At 33.0% G+C, this 24,602-nt stretch overlaps 3 protein-coding genes across 3 annotated transcripts; all 3 read right to left on the minus strand.

Moving 5' to 3' along the window:
- Positions 1-832: 832 nt before the first annotated feature.
- LOC107628167 (uncharacterized) lies at positions 833-4,213 on the minus strand. The gene is made up of 5 exons (XM_088505276.1): positions 3,774-4,213; positions 3,186-3,344; positions 2,720-2,899; positions 2,193-2,363; positions 833-1,433 (listed from the first exon to the last, which is right to left on the minus strand). The coding sequence occupies exons 1-5, from the start codon at positions 4,080-4,082 to the stop codon at positions 1,098-1,100; spliced, it is 1,155 nt and encodes a 384-aa protein (XP_088361402.1). The 5' UTR covers positions 4,083-4,213; the 3' UTR covers positions 833-1,097.
- Positions 4,214-12,986: 8,773 nt separating this feature from the next.
- Positions 12,987-16,727, minus strand: LOC110269167 (uncharacterized). The gene is made up of 9 exons (XM_088505626.1): positions 16,572-16,727; positions 16,424-16,469; positions 15,213-15,291; positions 15,077-15,122; positions 14,887-14,985; positions 14,710-14,778; positions 14,383-14,626; positions 13,945-14,075; positions 12,987-13,271 (listed from the first exon to the last, which is right to left on the minus strand). The coding sequence occupies exons 1-9, from the start codon at positions 16,725-16,727 to the stop codon at positions 12,987-12,989; spliced, it is 1,155 nt and encodes a 384-aa protein (XP_088361752.1).
- A 1,872-nt stretch (positions 16,728-18,599) lies between these two features.
- Positions 18,600-22,138, minus strand: LOC107628168 (serine/threonine-protein phosphatase PP1 isozyme 1-like). The gene is made up of 3 exons (XM_016330960.3): positions 21,789-22,138; positions 20,056-20,615; positions 18,600-18,970 (listed from the first exon to the last, which is right to left on the minus strand). Exons 1-3 carry the CDS (start codon positions 21,955-21,957, stop codon positions 18,803-18,805), a joined length of 897 nt encoding a protein of 298 aa, XP_016186446.1. The 5' UTR covers positions 21,958-22,138; the 3' UTR covers positions 18,600-18,802.
- Positions 22,139-24,602: the final 2,464 nt, after the last annotated feature.

Here is a 24,602-nt window from a genome sequence, read left to right on the forward strand (position 1 = left end):
GTAAAGGCACCAAAGAAGAGAAAAGAACGATATTATCGGAACTCCGCAGAAGACAATCTGCACTGACGACGACTCGTACCAACAGCGAGAGCACCGCACTAAATATCTGTACCCACGAACGAAATAACAATTTTACTGGAATAAGGCGATGACCGACCTTGCTCTAATACCAAACTGACATCGGAACGTCATTTGGGTCACCAATCTTGGCGAGGTTAACAGTCCTACTATGGTGAAAGTAGCCAACAACTCATCTTGATTGGCTAAGTCAAGGATGCACCTCTTACTCTCAAAGAGTCTAGAGAAAAATAAACATACAGCTTATTTAATATATAACTCAATCAACTCCACCTCATAAGCAAAAGAAATACATATGCATATTTATATTAGTAGGGGAGGAGAAAATCTTCATGACTTGGACAACGTGGGACTAACTCATAACACAATATATATAATAATATATGCTAAAGTAAGCTATTTTAATTAACGACACAAATATAAAGTCATATGCTCCTACATTAGATAATAGCAATAGTTCATAGAGTTGGGAGCAACAACAATGACAATTAGTATTGTTGGGGTTAGAGTTGATTTGGAGTTAGTGTGTAGATTTCAGTATAGATTTAGATTTAAAATTAGAGAAAAATAAAACTGTGGAAAAAAAATAAATAACGACTCATTATAAAAAAGATTAAGCATAAGAATAGAATTAAAATTTATTTTCAAATGATTTAAAAACAAAATTTAATTAAATTAAACGTTAATAGTATTTTTTAAAATTCTTTAGCTACAAAATATGTACTTTGAAAAAATTAAAAGAAAAAAGTGAATATCTGATTAAAGAAACTTGTTACAAAAATCACAAAATCGTCTGACTCGTGGAACAAGTTACAAAATCAACTGAAAAATGAGTGTTCTGCACACACAACAACTAACCCGAACCCTCTATTCTTCTTTTACGTTTGTTAATTGGTAATAACGAGGAGAAACTGTATAAGAACTTTTTCTTTTTCGAGTTTTTGATTGGCCAAAAGTGTTACAAATTACAATGAATACATTATGCATATTTATTTATATGCATATTTATAAAGGTTTCATTATTTTTTTGCTTGCTCATCTACAGAAGCTGAGATACTAGGAGAAACCTCATTATGATCATCTTTCGATACATTCTTATCTTCATGATCCTGTTCCTCTTTTTTTTCTTGTGGTCCACGAAAGATGGATAGCATGCCATTGGTATCTATAGGATATAGCTCTGTGACTTCATCCATGCCCTCCTCATCATCATCATCTAGAGACACTACATCTTGCATACTCAGTTGATGGTACTCCACGATCTCCCTTAGAAAACGATTTTCACGACAACATGTCTCATTCTCATTTGCCAACCGAGCCTTCTCCGCCAGAAGCGTCTCTAGTTGAAGCCGAATCTGTCAAATAAGCAGTTTAATCAAATATGTCAATTTATTTAATATTTTTTAATTATTATATTTATATAAATAATCATTTTATTTATGTATTGCTTGTTAGTTATATAAAGATATTTTGAATTTTTGATAGTTAAGATGTGAGGATGTATTCATTGTAATCTTACTTATTTAATTACTTATTATATACATATAAAAAATTAGTTGTTAAATTAGTCAATATATATTTTATATTAATTATACTAAATATATACTAAAATTAATTATAAAAAATATAAAATATATGTATTAAAATCTAAAAATATATATTCATAATAAATTAAACTACTCGTATATTTATATTCAAATATATAATAACTAATTTTAATAATTAATTTTAGTGTGTATATAATATTTTTTATTTTATTTATTAATATATATTTTATATTTTAATATGTATTTTATATTTATGATTAATTTAATAGTTAATTTTTTTATATAAATATAATATGACTGCCTATTTATTAAGATATTACTAGATACTCAAAATATGTGAAGTTATATTTTTATTCATAATTTTTTTAGAATAGTACTAAGACTAATATAATTTATTATTTTTGTCATGTAATTAATTAATAATATTTAAAAGTATTAATTAAAAGTATTAGACTATTAACTAAAATTGTTAACCAATATAAACTAAAATTGCCGATGAATTTTAAAGTTTTCTCATTTCTTTGATGTAATATAATGAACAAAAAGCAATGGAAGAAGATGATGTACCAAATCATCATCTGCACGGTTTTGTCCCTTCTCACGACCCTCACGGTCCCGAAGTAACTTGTTCTCTTCTTCTAGTTGAGCACACCTTGCTTTAGCAAAAGCCAAATCTGCTTTAACGGTTTTTAGCTCCCGCAGAAGTAGTTTTGCTTTAGCAGCAGTTGCCATTGCCACCTGTAACCCAATAAAAAAACACAAGTTGTGCTTGTCATGTTATATTAGAAAGGTAAAAACTCAGTAATATATTTTTTTTTTACGTGAAATTGATAATTTAGAATTGTTAGATAATTTGATTGAATTATCATTTTAAGAATTTCCAGTCACCAAAAAAAATTTTAAGAATTTTTAATTATCAACTTTACATGAATAACAGCACGTCTTTCACCTATTAGAAATCAAAACAAACAAATAAATAAGAGAAAAAGACAATGTCTTCTTCTATTTCTCTACCCTCTGCGTATGAAACATACATTCTGCTCTGTTTTATATATGGATGCAGATTATAATTAATTACATGGTTGCCACCTTACGTCGCGGGATGCCTTGAGTTGAGTTTCATGGATAGCGGTGGGGTTGGATGTGGGGCCTCCTGATTGCTGAGGCCATGGATTCCACGTCCCAGTGTCTTTATTTGAGTCTTCGCGATCAGGAAAACTACCATTTACATTCGCCTTTATTAATTGACTTCTCAGCTCTCCTGTTTTCCCTTCCTGAACCAACCAATTCAAACAAAATAGTGTATTAGTAGTACAATAATACTACACCACCAAGAGATTGTATCATTTTAGACCATTAATTAGTTACATTAGTATTTTTGCACATAAGTCTAAAAAAAAAATATATATGACAGAGTGTTGAAGGTCAAATACCTGATAACCTTAGCTTTTTACATTATAATAAAGATTAATAATTAAAATTACTAAAATGTTAATATTGAAACACCTGATAACCTATTTAAATTATAAAGGCATAAAGGAGGCATCTAAATCTAGTCACCTGATAAGGTCGAGCAGCTGGAGCAAAGGTATTATTAAAAGATTGCAATCTTAGTTTATCGTTGTCGTCCAGAATATCCTTGCCTTTTTGAGCCACCACTCCCCAAAAACCAGACTTGGAGTCACCTCTCCCTAAAGCATCTCCGCTAATATCATATGACTGCATGTAAACTTCGTCTCGTTAAAGTATAAAATATTTACCATATTAACTAATTTTACATCTAACGTTGGGCCAAATAAAAAAAAATTAATTATTCTATTAGTTTTTATAATTTTATTAAATTTTTAATTAAATTTTTATATTTTTTATTGGGCCTCTATTTTGTAATTAAATTTTTGTTACGATGAAAATGTTGTAATTAACAAAATATTCTATTAAATAAAATGAATAACTTATTACTTAACTGAATATTTTTGTGACTATAAGACTTAATAATAAAATCTGATAAGTATAAAAATTTAATTAAAAAAATATATAAAAAATTATTTAAAAAGTTTAGTAAAATTAAAAAAACGAAGGGAATAATTAAACAATAGAAAAAATGGAGAAACGACGAAGAGCGATAGTAACAAATAATAATAATAAAACCTTGGATCGGTGATGTTCAGGGGCGGCAAAAGAAGATTTAGTGGAGGAAAAAGAGAGGGAGGATGGATCACGAAGAGAGGCTTTGATGGCCTGAGCAGCAGCGAGGGAGGATGTCGAAGATGTTGGAGTAAAGGAAAAGGAAGAGGACAAAGTTGCTGATGAACGAAGATGACGAGAAGCATCGTTCATGTTTGTAGTTGCAATTCCATTATTTTCCAGCGATGAATCCAATGGTTGTTGCTGCAAATGAAACTCTTCCTTGAAGGTGGAAGCCCTTGACAATCCTGCTTGCTTTCTTCTATACGCCATTATTTTTAATTTCTAATAATAGTAAGAATGCTCAGACTCAGCCACGGCGCGTGATCACCACGGGAACAGCCACTGCATCTACCGTGATGACAAAATAATGATGTATTCAATTCGGATTGAATACAATACCATACCAGTTTCATGTTTGAATTGCTAACCAACTCTTTCGCCTATAATTGCATTGCAACACACAAGTGGCTGGTGGATGCCACCTTCAACGTAGGACTCGTAGAAATTCATGGGAACCATCCTCCGCCTCTCTTTTATTTATTTATTTATTTTTTTCTTTCACATTATTTAACCACCATTAATGGTCATTGGTCAATAAAATATATAGATTAACATACAAAGATCAAATTTATAATGGTTTTTGTTTCGAGAAACACTACAAAACGAGCACAACTTATAAGTTTTACCCAACAGTTTAATTAATAATATTTAAAAGTATTAAAAAAAATAGTATTAGATTACTACAACTTACTAGCAATATAAATTAAAATTATTTATCTTTAAATTTTTTTCTTTTAGTATAAGTAAATATTTGAGGAAATTAGTATTAACTATTAAGAGAAGTTTTCTTTTATGATAATACATTAGGAGAGATTAATTGAGAAAAATATAATATATATTTATTTATTTTTTATGTACTGATAATATAAAAAAAATTTATATCCTAACAATCCATTAAGGAGGTGGAGGCTATAAATAGGAAGTGAGAGTTAGTGTGAGGTGTGTGTGAATCACTTGTAACAAACACTTGAGTAATAAAGTGTTATTTCCACCAAATCTTTCTTTCTCTTGTGTTCTCTTGTATTCTTAGCTTTCTTGCTAAGTATTGAGGGTTAAGATGACTTGGTCTTAGCTCAAGAGGTTGAGTAAGTCCGAGTGTCGGCATGGTAGTGTTGGAGTGTATCCAAGGCTATGACAATTTGGCATCAGAGCAAGGTTCGAGAGGGAGCACAAGTGGTTTATGGGTATGGCTTCTAGTGTAACCATGGAGCATGTTGAATCTCAAAGAGGAAGAAATGCTATTCCTTCTCAATGGGGAGGGAAGAAGGTCCGTTCTTTAAGTGAGGCTAGAGGTAAGGACTCTAACTTCTTAGAAGAGAGAGTTTCTATGTTGGAGAATATTCTATCCTCTATGGATGAGTGTTTCCAAAGGATAGAAAATGATAAGGAGACCCTCAAAACTCATGTGTTAGGAGAACTAGATGCTTTCAAAGAAAGCATGCTCCAAATCGAAGAGAAGCTTGAGAATTTCTTGAAACTATTTGAGGAAGTTCGAGTTTAGTTCGAGGAGACAAAATCTCGACCAACCATTATAAGGGAGACGACAAAGATTGATCTCCGCAAGCCAAAGGAGTTCAAAGGCGTAAGGGACGCTCGAGAGGTGGAGAACTTCCTATGGCAAATGGAGAGGTACTTTGAAGGCTAAGGGGTGGTCGAAGAAGTAATAAAGGTACGCATTGCAGCTCTCTACCTTTCTGATAATGCTACTTTGTGGTGGAGGAGAAAGTGCGTAGATATGAAAAAGGGTACTTGCAACATAGCCACATAGGAAGATTTCAAAAGGGAGTTGAAAAGACAATTCTTCCCTGAGAATGTGGTTTATGAAGCAAGGAAGAAGTTGAGGGAATTGAAGCACAAGAGTACGATTAACAACTACGTAAAGGAGTTCACTACTCTCATGCTTCAAATCCCCAACTTAGCATCAGAGGATGCATTGTTCTTCTTCAATGATGGACTCCAACCTTGGGCAAAGCAAGAACTACAAAGAAGGAATGTTAAGGATGCCGATGAGGCCATCGTGGTGGCCGAATCACTCACTGAGTATCATAGGGGAGACTCTAAACCCAAGTCTTCCTCCAAGCCTAGTTCTATTAAAGGTGGGGGAGACAAGGGAAATAGTTTCTCAACCAAGAAGGAAGGAAAATACTCTTCAAAGAAAGAGTACGAGGAAAAGAAGAAGGCTTTCGTGCCCAAAGGAGGATGCTTCGTGTGCAAGGGACCACACTAAATGAAGGACTATCCCAAGCTAGGGACTTTGGCATCTATTGCCGATGAACGAGAGGCCGAACTCAAGTAAATGAGTGTGTTGGATTTATCCAACTCATGAATGCTGTGAAGGGCAAAGAGACAAGCACCGCAGAAAAGAAAGGCTTGATGTATGTCAAGGCCTTTATCAATGAAAAACACATCATGGCTATGATCAAAACTGGTACTACACACAACTTCATCACGCCTGATGGAGCAAAGAGGCTTGGGTTGAAGATCACCGAAAAGAATAGCTGGTTCAAACCCGTGAATACCAAGGGTGAACCCCTTAAGGGAGTAGAGAAAGGGGGTTGAGATGACTCTTGGTTCTTTGAAGGGTCTTGTGGATTTCTCAATAGTACCCATGGACGATTTCAAAATAGTCATTGAGCTTGATTTGCAAAGGAAGTCAAATATAATACCTATGTCATACTATGACATAGTATGCATCATGGAGAAAGGGTCTCCATGCATGGTTCCTACAGTCTCTAAAGCTGGAGGACCACCGATGCTCTCTGCTATGCAACTCAAGAAAGGGTTTAAGAAAGGAGAGATTACATATTTGACAAGAGAAGTCAACATCTGAAAGAGAAGACGTTCCTCCTGAAATCAAGAAATTCCTTGAAGAAAATAAAGATGCGATGCCTCACGAGTTGCCAAAACAACTACCACCTATGAGGAAGGTCAACCACAAGATTGAATTGGAGTGAGGAGCAAAGCCACCTGCCTCAACACTAGGGGTGTTCAAAATCGATCCGGACCGAACTAAATCGATCAATCGAACCGAAAAAACCAAAAACCGAATAAACCGATAACCGAAAAAACCGAAAAAAATATGTTTTGCTGTTTTTAGTTCGGTTCGGTTCGGTTTTCGATTTTGATAATGAAAATCCCAACCGAACCGAACCGAACCGGTCAGGTAAAAAACCAAAAAAACCAAACACCCCCTCCCCCAAAATGAACGAAACCTAAACCTAACCCAGTAACCCCCATTCGGCAATTCCCCCAAGCCCCACTCCCAAACGAACCCTAGCCCCTCTCTCCCTACTCCCTAGGTCTCACAGCCTCGCTCTCTGCAAATCCATCACCGGTGAGAGACCTCCTCCCACTACCTCGCAGCCACCGCCACCTTCCTCCCTGCGCAGCCCTTCCACTGCTCCCACCCAGGACCTCCTCGCGGACAGAGCAGCCCAGCACTGCAGCACACAGCTAGCGCCCAGCGCCCAGCAGGTCGGCACCACCCTTGCAAGTCGCACCCACCACCACCCTCAGTCCCTCGCAACTCGCAAATCGCACCCAGCAGGCCAGGACCACCCAGCGGACACAGAGCACCGTATCAAGTCAGATATGGAGCCCGAGCCACCGAGTCAGGTATGTAACTTTACTGAAATTGCTGTTTTATTTGTTTTGTTGAATTACTGAAACTGCTTCTGGTTTGTGTTGTTTTGTTGAATTGATGAAAGTTTGAGTCTTGTTTTGTTTTGCTGTTTTGTTGAATTACTTAATTACTTTTGAGTTTTGAAGTGATTTAGTATGATTTATCAAGTGTTGGAGGTTCTGGATCTTGATAATGTTAGTTTGAGTCTTGTTTGTTTTGTTGCTGGTTGTTTAATGAATTTCTAAATTTGTTTACCGTGGCGGACAGCTTCTTCACGGACAACACGCTTAGAGAGTTGAAACAGCACCCACAAGCCACAGTACCATTTTCTTCGTCGCCGACAGCACCCACAACACCGTCTCCTCCACCCCGTCTCTCTCGACGTACCCACAGCCATCGTCTTCGCACACAGCAGCTGCCACCCACTGAGTCAGATATGGAGCCTCTGAGTCAGGTAAAAAATTTATGTTCAATGTATTTGTTGCTGATTGTTGTTCATTGCTCAATGTATTTGTTGTTTGATTGCTAATTGTTGTTCATTGTTCATTGTTGATTTTTTTTGAATTAAAAGTAATTTTATTTTCTATTGTTCATTGTTCATTAGTTTACACCATTTAAATGTTTTCATTTATTTCAGTGTTTCCATTTCGTCAAAAGTTATGGTGGATAAGAAATAAGAAATTATGGATAGATTGAAAATGCTGGACTTCATAAAAATTGGAACCCTTAACTCAACCTTTTCCATTTATTGTTAGAGTTTTTCTAATAATATATCTATTTTTTCAACCTGGTGATGAGCAAGCTTTCCATGAATCAGGTCATGTTGTTGCAGGCTGGTTCTTAAAACATTTTACACAAGTGTGTGTGTTTTATACAAGGCTAAAAAGTCAATGTAGATGTTAAAATTTACATATGTATATGAGAGATTTGATTCTTTATTTGTGCATGCCCTTAATGTGATCTTTGATTTACACCAGCAATGTCAACTTTGATTTATGTAGTTTATTATTAATTCTAACAATATTGTAGCTTCAGATGCTTGGGGATCTTAAGGAGGAAGGTCCTGACACAGTTCACAGAGTGAAGAAATAACTAATAAGCACCTTGATTTCATTTTCATGACTTATGTATGTTGATTATTTTCTTTTACAACAGCACTAGGTATTGAAGTTAAAGTAGAAGCCCGGTATATTTGTTCTACAGTTGTAAACTGATAGTTTATCTGTTCTGTGTACTAGCATCGTTAGTTTTTGAACAATCCCCTAATTCATCTTATTTTTTCATTTGGGGTCCTATCCTACAAAACATTTTCCCATTGAAGCAATGAAATTGGACCAACGCTGCAACGCATAGTTATCTAATCTAAGGAAACTGGTAATTTTTTTCTTTTGAATGGATTGAAAAATCGAACAAACCGAACCAAACTAAACCGAATTTAATTGGTTTGGTTTGGTTCGGATGGTCTCGGTAAAAAAACCGAACCAAGCTGAACCGCCGTTTAATTAAACGATTGGATCGGATGATTTTTCTCTAGAAAATCGAACCAAACCGCACCGCGAACACTCCTACTCAACACCTTATAGGATGGCACCGCCAAAACTTGAGGAGTTGAAGAAGCAACTCAAGGATTTGCTAGATGCTGGATTCATCTGTCCATCGAAGGCACCTTATGGCGCACCAGTCTTATTCCAAAAGAAGCATGATGGTTCGTTGAGACTATGCATCGACTATCAAGCACTTAACAAGGTAACCATCAAGAACAAATACCCTATGTCTTTGATAGCCGATTTGTTTGATCAACTTGGTTGAGGCAAGTGGTTCTCAAAACTGGATTTGAGGTCAGGATATCACCAAGCGAGAATTGTTGATGGTGATGAGCCTAAGACCACGTGTGTCTCGAGGTATGGATCGTATGAGTGGTTGGTGATGCCTTTTGGCTTGGCCAATGCTCCTGCGACCTTCTGTACCTTGATGAACGAGATCTTTTGACCTTACCTTGATAGGTTTGTAGTGGTCTACTTCGATGACATTGTTGTCTATAGCAATACCTAGGAGGAACATGTAGAACACTTACGAACTGTGTTTAAGATCTTGCGAGAGAATAACCTATATGTGAAGGAGGAAAAGTGTTCCTTTGCAAGGGACAAAGTCCACTTCTTAGGACACATCATTAAAGATGGAACTTTCTGCATGGATCAATGAAAGGTGAAGGCTATCAAAGAATGGGAGCCTCCAAACAAGGTATCTGAATTGAGGTCATTCCTTGGGTTGGCTAATTACTATCGGAGGTTTATCAAGGGATACTCTGCCAAGGCTGCACCATTAACTGATCTTCTCAAGAAAAATCACTCTTGAAAATGGTCAAAGGAGTGTCAAAAGGCTTTTGATCAGTTGAAGGCTGCTATCACAGAAGGACCAGTACTAGCACTACCCGACTACTCAAAGGTGTTTGAAGTCCACACTGATGCTTCTGACTACGCTATTGGAGGGGTTCTGATGCAAGAAGGACATCCTATTGCCTTTGAGAGTCACAAGTTGAATGATACAAAGAGGTGATACACTGTCCAAGAGAAGGAGATGACCGCGGTGGTGTATTGTCTGAGAACTTGGCGTCACTACTTGCTTGGTTCACACTTCATCGTCAGGACAGACAATGTGGCTACAAGCTACTTCCTAACTCAAAATAAGTTAAGCCCCAAACAAGCTAGGTGGCAAGATTTCTTAGCTGAGTTTGATTTCGAATTTGAATACAAGCCTGCTGGCAAAACTAATGTGGTAGCAGATGCGCTGAGCCGCAAGGCTGAGTTGGTAGCCATTTCCATGGTCGAAGGAGATATTGTGCATACCATCAAGGAAGGGTTGCATCATGATCCATTAGCCAAGAAGTTGGTGGAGTTGGCTAGAGAAGGTAAGACCAAAAGATTTTGGCTAGAAGACGACCTTCTCTACACTAAAGGGAGAAGATTATACGTCCCTAAATGAGAAACTAAGAAAAAAATTAGTAAGAGAATGCCACGACACCAAGTGGGCTGGTCATCAAGGTCAGCTTTTGGACCTTGGCACTCATTGAGTCTTCTTAATATTGGCCTCAAATGAGAGATGGAGTGGAGAGCTATGTGAAGACTTGTCTTGTGTGCCAACAAGATAAGATTGAAAAGAAGACACCAAGTGGGTTGTTGGAACCTCTACCTCTATCAGAGCGACTGTGGGAAAGTGTCTCTCTAGATTTCATCTCTGTCTTACCGAAGTCCGAGGGGTTTGGATCTATTCTCGTGGTAGTGGATCGATTTTCGAAGTATGCTACTTTTATACCTGCCCCTACAGATTGCACTGCAGAGGAAGCAGCACAACTATTCTTCAAGAATGTGGTGAAGTACTGGGGATTGCCTAAGAGCATCATTAGTGATCGAGATCCACGCTTTACAGGATGACTATGGAATGAGATGTTCAAACTCCTTGGGTCGGAGCTTCATTTTTCAACAAGCTTCCATCCTCAAATCGATGGAAAAACTGGGAGAGTGAATGCCTTACTCGAGTGTTACTTGAGGCATTTTGTAAGCGCTAATCAGAAGGACTGGACAAAACTCCTCGACATTGCTCAATTTTCATACAATTTGCAAAGGAGCGAGTCCACAGGGAAGAGTCCATTCGAGATTGTGATTGGACAACAACCACTTACACCTCACTCTCTTTCTTCCTCTTACTCAGGGAAGAGCCCTGGAGCTTATCATATGATTAAGTTATGGGAAGAACAAGCAGATGTCACTCGTTCTTACCTCGACAAAGTTGCAAAGAGGATGAAGAAATGGGCAGATAAGAAGAGGAGGCATGCAAGCTATCAAGTGGGAGACAAGGTAATGATCAAACTTCTTACACAACAATTCAAAGCCTTTCGCAAGGTTCATAAGGGTTTAATCCGCAAATACAAAGGGCCATTTGAGATCATTGGACGTGTTGGGGAGGTTGCTTACAAAGTACAACTCCCTCCCTCTATGAAGATCCACCCGGTCTTCCATGTGAATAAGATTAAACCATATCGTGAAGACCAAGATGAACCGAGTAGAGGTGACTCGAGTCGTGCTCCGCTTGTGGTGATTAGATCCTTTGATAAAGAAATCGAAGAGATCTTAGCTAATCTCATCGTGCGACGAAGAGGAGTACCAACAAGTATCCAATACTTGATCAAGTAGAAAAGACTCCCGATAATCGAAGCTAGCTGGGAAGCTCGTGAAGATCTGTGACAATTCCAAGAACACCTAGAGCGCTATCATGAACAGAACACGACGAGGACGTCTGCGCATTATGTGGGGAAGAATGTCACGGTAAATTTTAGAAGGTTAAATTTAACAGTGTTTGTAGAGTTTTCTAGAGTATTTGAGAATGTTCTAGATGGTTCCAGAACATTCTAGAATGTTTTAGAAGGTCTCGAAATACCCTAGAAGGTTCTAGAAGACTATGCAAGGTTGTAGAGTATTCTAGAAGAGTGTGGATGTAATAGGAGTATGAAGAATGGTATGGGACAATCTAGAAATATTTAAAAAAATATGGTAGGATAGATATTTGTAGTGAAGGTTCTAGATGATTAATCTAGACTGTTGATTAGATTTAATCCTAACCATCCATTAAGGAGGTGGATGGCTATAAATAGGAGGTGAGAGTTAGTGTGAGGTGTGTGTGAATCATTTGTAACAAACACTTGAGTAATAAAGTGTTATTTCCACCAAAACTTCATTTCTCTTGTGTTCTCTTGTATTCTTAGCTTTCTTGCTAAGTATTAAGGGTTAAGCTGACTTGGTCTTAGCTCAAGAGGTTGAGTAAGTTCGAGTGGCGGCACGATAACATTAGAGTGTGTCCAAGGCCGTGACAGTGTGCGTGTGTACACACATATTATTTAATAAAATCAAAATTATTCAACTTACAATGTTATTGTAATTAATCTTTTTATTATTTATTAACATTCATTTATACAGTATTTAAAAAATAAAAAAATATTAGTTATATATATAAAAAAATAATTGACGAATATAAAATAAAATAAACACTAATTAACAAATATAAAACAAAGTAATTTTTAGCTATTTCAAATTGATTTTTTATTATCTTCTAGATATTATTGTTTTGACTTAAGATTTTATGTTATCATTTTGGCCTAATGGTTGTCTATATTTTTATTCTTATTATTCGATGTAAGATTGGTAACCAAAAATTTTGTAATAAACGGCTCTTTGCCAAGTACAAATATAAAGCAAGAAACAAATTAAGGATTGACACATGTCTTTGAATTTCGAGATATTAATCACTAAAATTTTCGCTCGTATTAACTTGAGCTTAGAAATGTCTCCATATCTATTCTTATCATTGAAATATATCTTATTAGCCGAAAAAAGAACAAATTCAATTTCATCTGAAAAAACTATACATGTATATTATTGTTGTAACAAACCATAAGAAAGTGGTTTGGCGCGGCAGACACATGCGTTGATCACTTTAATTTAGTGCTGAAAACTGCGATTGCAGAGGAAATGGCGTAGATCAAAATGATGAGGATTGGTATTAAACGGAATAAGCCCTTGATTCTTCTTCCCTACTTGAGTAGTAGAAAGAAAGGGACCTCTTCTTGCATTGCCATTAGAATCTGATCGACATGCGTCTTCAAATGCTGCACTACGAACTTCACATTCAAGTATTTTTCTTTTCGCTATGTTTTTGGCCGTAGGTCCTAAATCTTTAGTGAACAGCATCAAGCTATCTTTATACCCAACATCTCGCTTATTAACCTACGTAACAAAATAACACAAACAACAATGAATAATAAGCATTTATGAAAATATATTATTTGCATGTTATAATAAAAAATATTTATGAATAATAATCATTACTTCAAAGGAATCAGTAACAGAAATTTGTGACTTAGCTTATTAAGTAATTATGTCACATAATACTTGATATGATAAGTCATCATTTAATTTATAAAAAAAATCAATTTGACTTATGAATATATGTTTTAAAAAATAATATAATTATTAAAATCTTTTAGAAATTAATTTAAAAAAAGTCCTACTAGAGAGTTAATAGAATATTTGTACAATGTCTATAATGAGTTATATGAGTTAAAACTATCTAGAATAAATCATCCGGTACTAGGAATAATAAACATCTCATCCCAGGGTTCACCAATGATCGAACTCTTAACTTTTGGAATCTAAAACTCTGATACCATGTCATGATACTATTCATCCTAAAATCTTCAACTGATGGAAAAAGATAACACTAATGGTTATATCTCTAATACTTCTCTAAACCTTCATTATACACATTGTAAAAATATTCCATTAACTCCCTATATTTTTTCATTTAAAAAATATATTTTTTTTTAAAGACAAATTTAAGTATTAACTCGAATAAAATTCTACCAATTAAAAATGCATGGCATAAAAGGCAAAAACTCACACGCTCAAGTTGGTTCAATTTACCATAAACTGTGGTAAATATTGAATCATCCTTAGTAAAAGACAAAGGCTTATAAGTACAACGCTTGTCATCCACCATAGTTTTATATCCATTGCCCTCTTTAGAGCCTCCTGCATACAAAAATATATATATACGGCTACTTATATAAACATCTCTTCGTGTCAAAATAATAACTAAAAATTATTAAATTTAATTTCGCTAAGTAATCAATAAGAATCTAGTTAACAACAAGTTAATAAGTATTTTTAAAATACAAAATTAATGATTATTAATTGTAATTATTTAAAGTTTGCTGGTTAAAAATTATTTACATATACTTTTTCTTATTAAATAATGTGATGTATTTAACTATATTATTATTTATTAATTTTAACGGTCATATATATATATAGGATCTTATTCTCTCGTCTTGCCTACCTATAGGAACCTCAAGATTATCTCTGCCTTCATCATCATGCATAGACATAACAACTTTTCGTGTGTGTTGAATTGAGATTATGGATTTCATGTCTGTAGTTGTTGTTGAATCCCTGCTAAAACCTCCTTGGTTTCTCCGACCAACAACTTTTCGCTTCGTTTCTGAGAACTCCAATTCAAACTTCTCTGGGCTGCTTTTTAATACATCAAACACTTTCCTAGCTAGTTCTTTTATAGCACGAGCCTGCATAATGATGAAAAGGGTTTTTAACTTTTAACTAATTAAATCATTTCATCAAAATTGGCCCACTATATATTATTACATACCTGTCTGAAATATATGGTACCAGAAGAATTAAAATGCATTGCATTGTTGAATATTAAAAATACATCGTGCTGCGGCATAATGGTCCAAACACAATAATTGATAATAGCGTGTTAGATTAACCGAAAAAAGATTATCACACATTCACATGAAGTATATATTATTATAATTAATTAAACCTCAAATTGTTCTAGACTCTTATACATCCCTTCATGTAGTTTAGCCCTCATTGTGCCAAAATCCATAGGCTCTTCAATTATAGTGTAATAGTCCTCAACCTTGCCACAAATCACATTAAGGTAACTTAATTAGCCATCTAAATTCCTTATTAGTGTGTGTGTGTGTGTGTATTATTACCTTCATACATACCTCATTTGGATCAACCGGTTCAGCAAATATATCATAGTTGTCTTTCCTGTATATATATATTGTTAAAGATATTAAATAAGTAAAGAAGAAAACTGTATTTAAATTTTATATATAAATATATACACCAATCAAACACCTTTGTAAAGTGTCAAGGACAAGTTCAAGTATTCGTTTCTCCGGAACATAAACAGAAGATGTCACCTTAATTTGTTGATCTGATACATACACACATAATGATAAGATTAGTAAGTTTCATTATTATAAGAATTTCTGCAAATCTTTTTATTTATCTGGCTATAATATATAAAAGTTGATACAAATATTATATAGCACATGAGGTATTGACATGTCACATACTCTGTAGCATTGTCAAATATCTGATTTCAGATCATCAATATTCATGTAGGTGTTAAAAATTAATACTCTCTTTTTTCATTGCTTTCATATGCTTGTAAATAATTTTCTTTTTATATTAGGATCATTAATTTTATCCCCTAATTTGTGTCTTCAAAAACAGTTATATACTTACAGGATAACAAAATTCAGGGTCACCATGACACCATAGATCATTATGTTATTCATCATCTACTATGTATAAAGAAAATTAGAGAGAAGTTTAGTGTATAAATTATTTTTAAGTAAATTAATAAAATATTTATTATATGGATAAAGTATTATTTTAATTCCAAAGATTAAGTCTTAATTTAGTTTCTAATATTTTAAATGTCCTATTTTATTTCCAAAACGTTTCAAACATTCTATTTCAAACATTTTAAATGTTTTGATGAATAATTATGTTTTTTTTTTTACAAGAAAAAGATCAAGAAGGAAAAGTGTTAAAAAATTTTTATTATATTTTTCCAACACACAAGAAGACATGACTTAACAATCATATTGTTACTATCTATCTCATTCATTCCGTTAACTATTTATGTCAAATTTAATGGTATGATAACATTGAATCTATTTAAAATTTTTTAAGACAGAAACAGGACATTTGAAACATTAGAGATCAAATTAAAATTTAATCCAAATATTAGAGATCAAAATACTATTTCACCCTTATTATATTAACTAGTCTTATATTTAATAATCAAATTGTACATATTTAATGATAACATGTTAATAAATAATATACAATAATATAAATAACACAAATATTATTTATACATCAAAATCAACTATCAAAATCAGTCATATTATATATATATATATATATATATATATATATATATATTAAATATATGTATTGTTTAATTTATTTTCAACATATATTTTATATTCATGGTTGATTTTGACGTCCGTATAGTTGAATAAAGAATGAAAATGACATAGACAAAACATTACCACTTTTCTTTTTGACATGTTGATGGTCGTGAGAATGTTCCTCAACCTGCAGGTACAATAATTTTTGTTTAAAAGGCTTCTCAACTAGCTAGTAATTAAGCATTGCATGTTTCTGAGAAGGAAGGAAAAATCGAAATGCAAGGAAGACCTGTTCTGAGGCCATGAACTCTTGAAATTTTCTCTTGTTTGTGGTTCGATTGTTCTGAACACCATGGGATTTGGCCCCTGACGGCCTCATCAATTCAGATATTCGAGGACTTCTTCTTTTCCCCTCCTTTGCTGTTGCTTTTCTCAATCTTGTCATTGTTCCACGCCTTGCAAAGAGGGAGGTTCTTGGAACCTTTATTTAAACCCAAAGAATGTTTAATTTACTGCATTTGGGTGATATCAAAATCATGCCTAACTAGTATTTCTTTTAGTTTCAATAATGTTGGGGATATCTCAATTAATATATAAAATAGTGACAATGATCTTGTAGTAATTTTTGTGGGGCACTTGGTCTAGGATTATATTGTTTTGTCATCCTCAAATACAGCAGGAACAAGTTTGGTATTTCCAGTGTTAAACAGCATCAGGGAATGAAACTATGAAAAAATCTATATGTACCATTAGGGGACGATCACAGTGAGATTTAGATCGATTTTGAAATATAAATAATCATATTTAATCGGTATAATTTAATTTGTTTCGATTTGAATTGAATATATTGATTTGCTTGATCTTTAATTTACACACTTTCATGACACTAAGGAACTTGCCAGTTAGATATTTTGATATTTCTGTTAGAGCATTTTCTATGTGATCAAGAGTTAATATTTATATTGGTTCTCAAAATTATATTTGTGTTGTTAGTTTGGTCTCTAAAATTTTGATTTATTCGATTTGATTTCTCAATTTAGCATTTGTCTAATTTAATTTTTATCACAAAACCGTTGATAGTATGCTAAGATTAACTTGTGACAATCCTGCTAGACTTCTTAATGACTATGTCAAGTGGCAATTGAAACTTTTTTATTTCTATTTATTTTTTGTAAAATATTTAAAACCCTAATTCTAATTTCGCTTAAGGATTTTAAAGATTTTTTAAAAAGTAAATTAATGTTAAAAGTTTCAATTGCTACACCAAATAGCAGTTAAAAAGTTTAGCATGATAGTGGTCAGCCTATTTTAGTATGACGTTAATGATTCTATGACAGAAATAGGATTAAGGGCTAATAATGTGAGTCATGAAAATTGAAAAACTAATATAAGTAGAACTTTAAGGACAAATTCAAGTATTAACTATGTAAATAACCTTATTTGTGATCTTACCATTACAAAATATCATTAAAATATGGATAAATATTATTATTATTATTATTAGTTTATTACTAGTGCTATATTATTATTATTACTATTGTTCTTATTACGTAACTGTTTTTTTATTTCAGGTTGGTTTGTGTAAAAAAGTTTAGTTATTTTGTTGGAGAAAATACTATAACTTGGTTCTTTCTTGATGGAAATTTATATTTATTTTTGGTTGTGTTGACTATTGAACTTTTAAACTTCTTTAATTGTCATATTTGAATTTCTTTTGTCAGTTAAATTTTAGTCGATCAAGACTTTGTTAACTATTGTGTATGAGGAGTGCTAGGGGCCAGCAGATTTTATAATTTGTAGCTATCAATTAGCCATCATCAATGTTTTTAATAGTGTGAAATTACATCCAATGATGTGAGATTACTCACTTTCTTTTGCTGGTTAAGTGCTGGTCAAATTTTAACAAAATTGCTGACCGCCTAGACTTTTTCATTGTTTATTTATATTTGTCGTGACTTTGTGAAATAATATGATAGTATTTTTTTTAATTGATTGAAAAAACCGAATAAAACCAAACCAATTTTAATTAGTTTGATTTAATTCGAATGGTCCCGATAAAAAAATCGAACCAAACCAAACCACATTTTAATTAAAGGAGACTTTTCTTTCAAAAACCGAACCAAACTATATTGCAAATACCAATCAGATAGCACATTTTTTTTTTTCAGAATAATTGATTCCACTTAAATTGTCTTAAGTTTTGAAGAGAAGAAGACAGCATCCGAAGACTAGTTGTGATCTAGAAAATCTAAAGGATCACTATGTTTGCGAGATGAGATTATGAAGGGCAAGAAAGGAAGAATTAGAAGTTCCAATAGTAATTATAAATTCATTTTACTCTTCAAACATTTTACTTTCTTTCTTGTTTTTTTTTCTCTTTTCCTTTTAATCTAAATTCACAATCAGCTTCTAAGTAAACAAGGGGATATATACAACTTTCTGCAGAGTTCAAAATAGTTTTTGCTTTGTCCGTTTTCTCCATCGTTGTTGTGTTACCCAAAAAGAAGATTGCAGCTATTGCTACGGTGTCTTTGCTGTCAAGGGTTTGAGAATCTGAAAGGAACAGAGTAAGGTTTCATCCACACACATAAGTGCTCCTGCATTGTTGAACTCTCCACAATAGTTTGGTGCTGAAAATATGGTCACTAGCTGCCTATCTGCGAAGAATTGGTACCCATCTTCCACAACCTGTAAAAAGAAAGCTGTGTCTGTTAGGAAGGGAAGAGGGAACAGTAGAAAAAAGATTTGTGTATATTTAAATTGTGTAAAATAATATCGTATAAAAAGATATTTATAAGTGTTAAAAAAAATCAAAATAATAAAGACGTATATTTAGATATGTTAAATAATTCTAATCAATACTAATTGATTCTAATATATTCCAACAGATGGTTGTATTATGAAACCATCTCTTTTACAAATTTAAGTTGGCATAGGCACTAGAATAGTTACATATTTGTTGAGAAATCTCTTCTTAAAATTTAAGTAGAGAAGAAAAATCATTTCAAACTCAAGACTTCTAGACAAAGTAGAAAGACTATATCATTTGAGTTATAGTTCGTTGGCGAAATTATTTTAAATTTGTGATATAAATAATTATATATCTAATACATTATTTTTGTACAACTTTTTTAGTACAACTCTTTTAGTAGAATAAACCATGTATGTTTTTTTTTGTCTTTATGATCTAACGTTACAATTTTAGTCATAATACCCGACATTTTGAAAATTTAAATCATTATATAAAGGTGAAGTCTATTATGGTGGCTATCAAATTATATTATACGTGTTGTTAAAATTATAGTGATATTTTTTTATATTTTAAAATATATTTTTTAATATTTTAAATTAAAAAATATTATTAAATAATAAAAAAATATTACTTTAATGTTAGCAATACTTTTTAAGACGAAAAATACTAGAAAATTTGTAAATTTTATTATTTTTAATTAGCAGTTAGTTAATAATATCTAAAAAATATAGACTAAAATATATTATTAAATTATTAAATTAAAAAAATAAATTAATAACTAAAAATATTAGTAAAAAGTAATAAATTTTGTTTTTGTTTAACTTTTTTCTTTTAAGATACCACTATGTACCTTATAGAAAGGGCATAGATAAACTATAAAAAGTTTGCCAAAAACTGTAACTCAAATGACATAATCTCTCTATTCTTATTTAGAAATCTCGGGTTGGAATCTCGCTCCTAGCTTTATATAAAAAAAAAAAAAAACTACAAAAAAGTTTAGGAGAAGAGTAAGAGATGGAACCTGGTGAGCTCGACATATAAGATCGAGATCATGTTTCTTCAAGAACTCAGCAACCTTATCAGGTCCAAAGGTGTAGGAAACACCTCTATCATTCTCTCCCCACCCTATGATTTGCCTATCAGGATCTGCCCAAAGAAGATCACACAAGAGCCCTTGATCTGGCACATCCACGGGCCTTTCAATGGCTTTGATTTGATCCAAGTTCTCAATCTCAGGAGATATCCCTCCATGCATGCACAGGATCTTCTCATCAATTACTGCAGCCACTGGCAAACAGTTGAAGCAATCTGTAAACACCTTCCATAAACGAACACTGAATCTCCGCTTGCACTCGTCGTAGAATCCGTATATTCTGTTGATTGAGGCGCATTCATGGTTTCCACGCAGAAGGAAAAAGTTTTCAGGGTATTTGATTTTGTACGCAAGAAGGAGGCATATTGTTTCTATGCTCTGTTTTCCTCTGTCCACGTAGTCTCCAAGGAACAGGTAGTTTGATTGCGGCGGAAAACCGCCATATTCAAACAGCCGCAATAGGTCTGGGTATTGCCCGTGTATGTCGCCTACCATATCATCATATTATTAGCTCAAAACATTCATCAAATTTCATAAAACTGTAGAGTGAATACACAGCCGGCCCTGACAATTACTTCAAAAGGATAACGAGATCCTCAAAAAAAAAAAAAAAAAACACCCAATCCAGCCCCTAATTTCTTTTTGGATTGATTAGCTCCTATGCCAAAAAAATAACATTGACTTTTTTTGTACAGGAGCTTCGTTGTCCTTTTAAAATAATTGTCCGGGCCGGGTTGGTTTTTTTTTGTCAAAAACCTTGTTGTCTTTCGAAGTAATTGTTAGGAATTGTTTTGGGTTTTTCTCAAAATTGTATTATCAATCTTCTAATTTTTATAGTGATTTCGTAGTATTTTGGTTGTTTTTAATATCGTGAAAAATATTGAAAAGTTAATTTTTTTTATGAATAATATCTAAAGAGTAATATATAAGCTCACAGAATTTATTTATTTTTTTTGCCCGGTAATTAATCAGTAATTTTTAAAAATATTGACTAAAAATATGTTGTAGAACTATTAAACTAAAGATATTGAATTGTTAATAAAAATACTAGCCAATATAAATTAAAATTGTTGGTCCTCTAGCTTTTTCATATCTAAATTAGTATAAAAAAATTTGATCGGACAATTTAATTTTAAAAAACTTTTAATCATCAAATTAGTTTTTTAATATTTTATTTTGTTAGACAAAATAATGCGTATTATTATTTGATAAAAACATATTAGCTCTTAAAATTTTTTAAAATTTTCATATAAATACTTTTATATAGACAAATAATCTAATATAAAGACTAATTTATCTAATAAAATAAATTCTGGTGATTAAATTTGTCAAAGACTAAAGAATTTGATTAAAAATTCTTTGGAATATTATTATTATTGTTTATACAACAATCAATTACATTTTTCTTTTCCTTTAAAATTTTGTTTCCCTCCTCTTAACCTTTAATAATCTATGATTGTGGATCAAAGAAAAGTTAGTTTCTAGCCAAACCGATCTAATGTATATATAATACTGTGTCATACCCTGTTTTGATCGGTTCAATGTGGATTAAGAATTCATTCTATTTCCACATGCAATGCAAACATAATTTCAATGATTCATGGATATTAAGAAGAAGAAAAGAGAGTATTAATTGAAAGTAATATAAGATAATATAATACCACAAACATTGATGGGAGCTTCCAACTCGAGAAGGTTAGGTTGGCTAAGAAGGATTTCTTTTGCGGTGATACAAATGTTGCGAATTTCTGACTCTACAAGATGAATCCGTTTGCCAACATTCTTCTTTGCTTCCAAAAGCCTTTCTATCAAACCATCCAATCCATCCATTCCCCGATTCCTCTCTGATCTTTCTTTTTTCTATAAAATAAACTAATTTATTGATCTTCTCCTATTGGTATGAATCGGATCACAGAATGCAAAATAAGCAAAGGGGATCAGAAAGAAATGGTTGCTATTTTATGTGATATACAAGAAACAAATATTCCCAAAAAATAGCAGATTTGTTGATATATTTGGGATATATTAAAGCAATGTTTTACTCTCTCTTCCTCTCTTTTTCTATATATGGCTAGAAAAGAAAGCGGAGGATCTAAAGTTGCCAACTAATGGCAAGGAGAAAAAGTACATACTGTTTTCTTAACCGAACCAAATTTAGAAAGAGGAAGAATCTCATTTAGTAGGAAGATAAGACCCATTTCATTTTGAAGTATGGAAAAACTCTACATCCATGTAAAAATTATATGGATGTTATCTAAGTACCTTCTACTACACGCGTTTTACACTCGTTTGTTTTACACGTGTCTTATATAACGTATATAACGTAATCCTTCTTTTGCGCGATCAACTTTTCTCAATGTAAACTTTTCTCAACGTAAACATTGTTCTCTTCTCGCGTTTTCTTCTTTGCATTATGGATCTGGATTGACTTCAACGTAATTAGCTTCGTCGTTCTACTTCTTCTTTTTCGTTTTCTTCTTCGATATGCACTTCTGAATTGAAACAATGAATTAATCAACTTTAAATCAGTTGAATGAGTGCGATTTGGATAATTCTTCCGAAACGCATCAATTTAATGAGGTTTAGATTATTGAATTTTGAATCGAATTCAATGGAATGCAATTGCTAATTTTATTTGAATTGAATTGAATGGACTGAGGTGATCTGTATCTGAATTGAATTGATAATATGTAAATTGTAGACAGAGTTGTTTCGAATTTGGTTTTGTATAATGGTTTCGTTCACTGTGAGTAACTGTTCGGTTCGGTAAGTACAATAGAGTTGTTTCACCATGTCCATGTATTCGGTTCGATATGCAGAAAGGATTCTAAAAAAATTAGACGAATATATTCTGTTTTATTCCCTAAGCACTATATAATTATTTCACCGTAATTAAGATTTCGGTTCACCGTATTTAAGATTTCGGTTCACCGTACAAACCAGCCGTGTTGTGGATGAAAAATGTGTCCCAAATGTGGGAATGGTTTTCAAGACACTAGAAGAAGCTGGAAAGTTCTACAAACATTATTCCAAACTTGCCGGTTTTTCTACGAAAATAAGGAACACGACTTGGGACGGAGATAAGATTAAGAATCAACTAATTCAGGGTTCAGAGTTCAGGGTTCAGGGTTAGGGTTTTAGGATTGTAGGGGTTTAGTGTTTAGGATTTAGTATTTAGGGTTTAGGATTTAGGGTTTAGGGCTTAGGACTTAGGGTTTAGGGCTTAAGGTTTAGGGGTTCAGGGTTCAGGGTTTAAAGTTTAGGGTTTAGGGTTCAGGGTTTAGGGGTTCAGTGTGTTTGCAACTTTCAGTTCGCCCAGTGTATTAATTTCGGTTCACTGTGTTCTTTTGGTGTTCGTAATGTATTGGTAAATACAGTGATTTCAATCACTGATAACCTGGAATAAAACAGCAGCCAGACAGTTCCAACAGATATATAAATTAACATCTCAGATGAGTAATTCATCTTGAATCAAATATAAATACTAACATTAACATTTACATTAATATTGACATATATACATTTGAAGTAAGCATTTTTTGCTTTTTAAACAAGTAAACAAAATATTGTTAATTACAACCAGTCAATCATAGTATATGCTATTTACTATCTAAATTCCCAGATGTGAATTTACTATCATAGTATATGCTATTAATTTCTTCCACTATATCTTTCTTTTCTTGACTCATATCCCTGTACACTGTTGCTATTGCCTTTGTTTGGCATCTGCAATAATGAGTTTTCTGCAAGTTTTGAAAACAGAATGTGAGGATATATTTATAATATAAAATAGATATTATTCGAATGAAAGCGGATAAATATATTTAATCTGCTTACGTTATAGTGCGGCTTCTCCTACATTGTTGTCATTATCTTTTTCTGTTTTGCTGTAATGAAAAATTTTGGTCAATACTTCACTTAATACATCAACAAGCCCAAGCATGTATATCTTAATCAAGTCAATTAAAATGTCACAGGCCACCGAACCAAAAAACATTCATTTGGTGAACCAAAATCACAAAGGCCACCGAATCGAACAACGTTCATGTGGTTAATAAATAGTGATCAATTTTTAATCAATAAGAATATTATTCCTCCATGCAAAAGAAGTACTGAAGATAGTAACAACAAATTTCAAAGCTCTAGTTAAACTCTCCACACTAATAAGAACAAGCATGTATATCTTAATCAAATCAACATCTTTCAAAAGAAAAGTTTTTCAAATTTCATGAATTAGGTGTTCTTTTAAGAGTAACTCATGCTGAAATTGCTGACAAGTGTAACTCATGCTTAAAAAAATTGTAGAAAGGGAGAAAGACAAAGTTATTCAAGAGCGATACATTTGGACAATACACTATTTGCTTCTTAAAGGGATCCAAACTGAAGATTCTTACTAGCATTATATAGGACATCCTTAAGGAAACTCATTTATGCACAGAATCAAACATTATAAATAATGAAATAACTAGAAAATA

The sequence above is a fragment of the Arachis ipaensis genome, chromosome B2 (genome assembly GCF_059453495.1).
Source record: "Arachis ipaensis isolate K30076 ecotype BB chromosome B2, ASM5945349v1, whole genome shotgun sequence".
Taxonomy (NCBI): domain Eukaryota; kingdom Viridiplantae; phylum Streptophyta; class Magnoliopsida; order Fabales; family Fabaceae; genus Arachis; species Arachis ipaensis.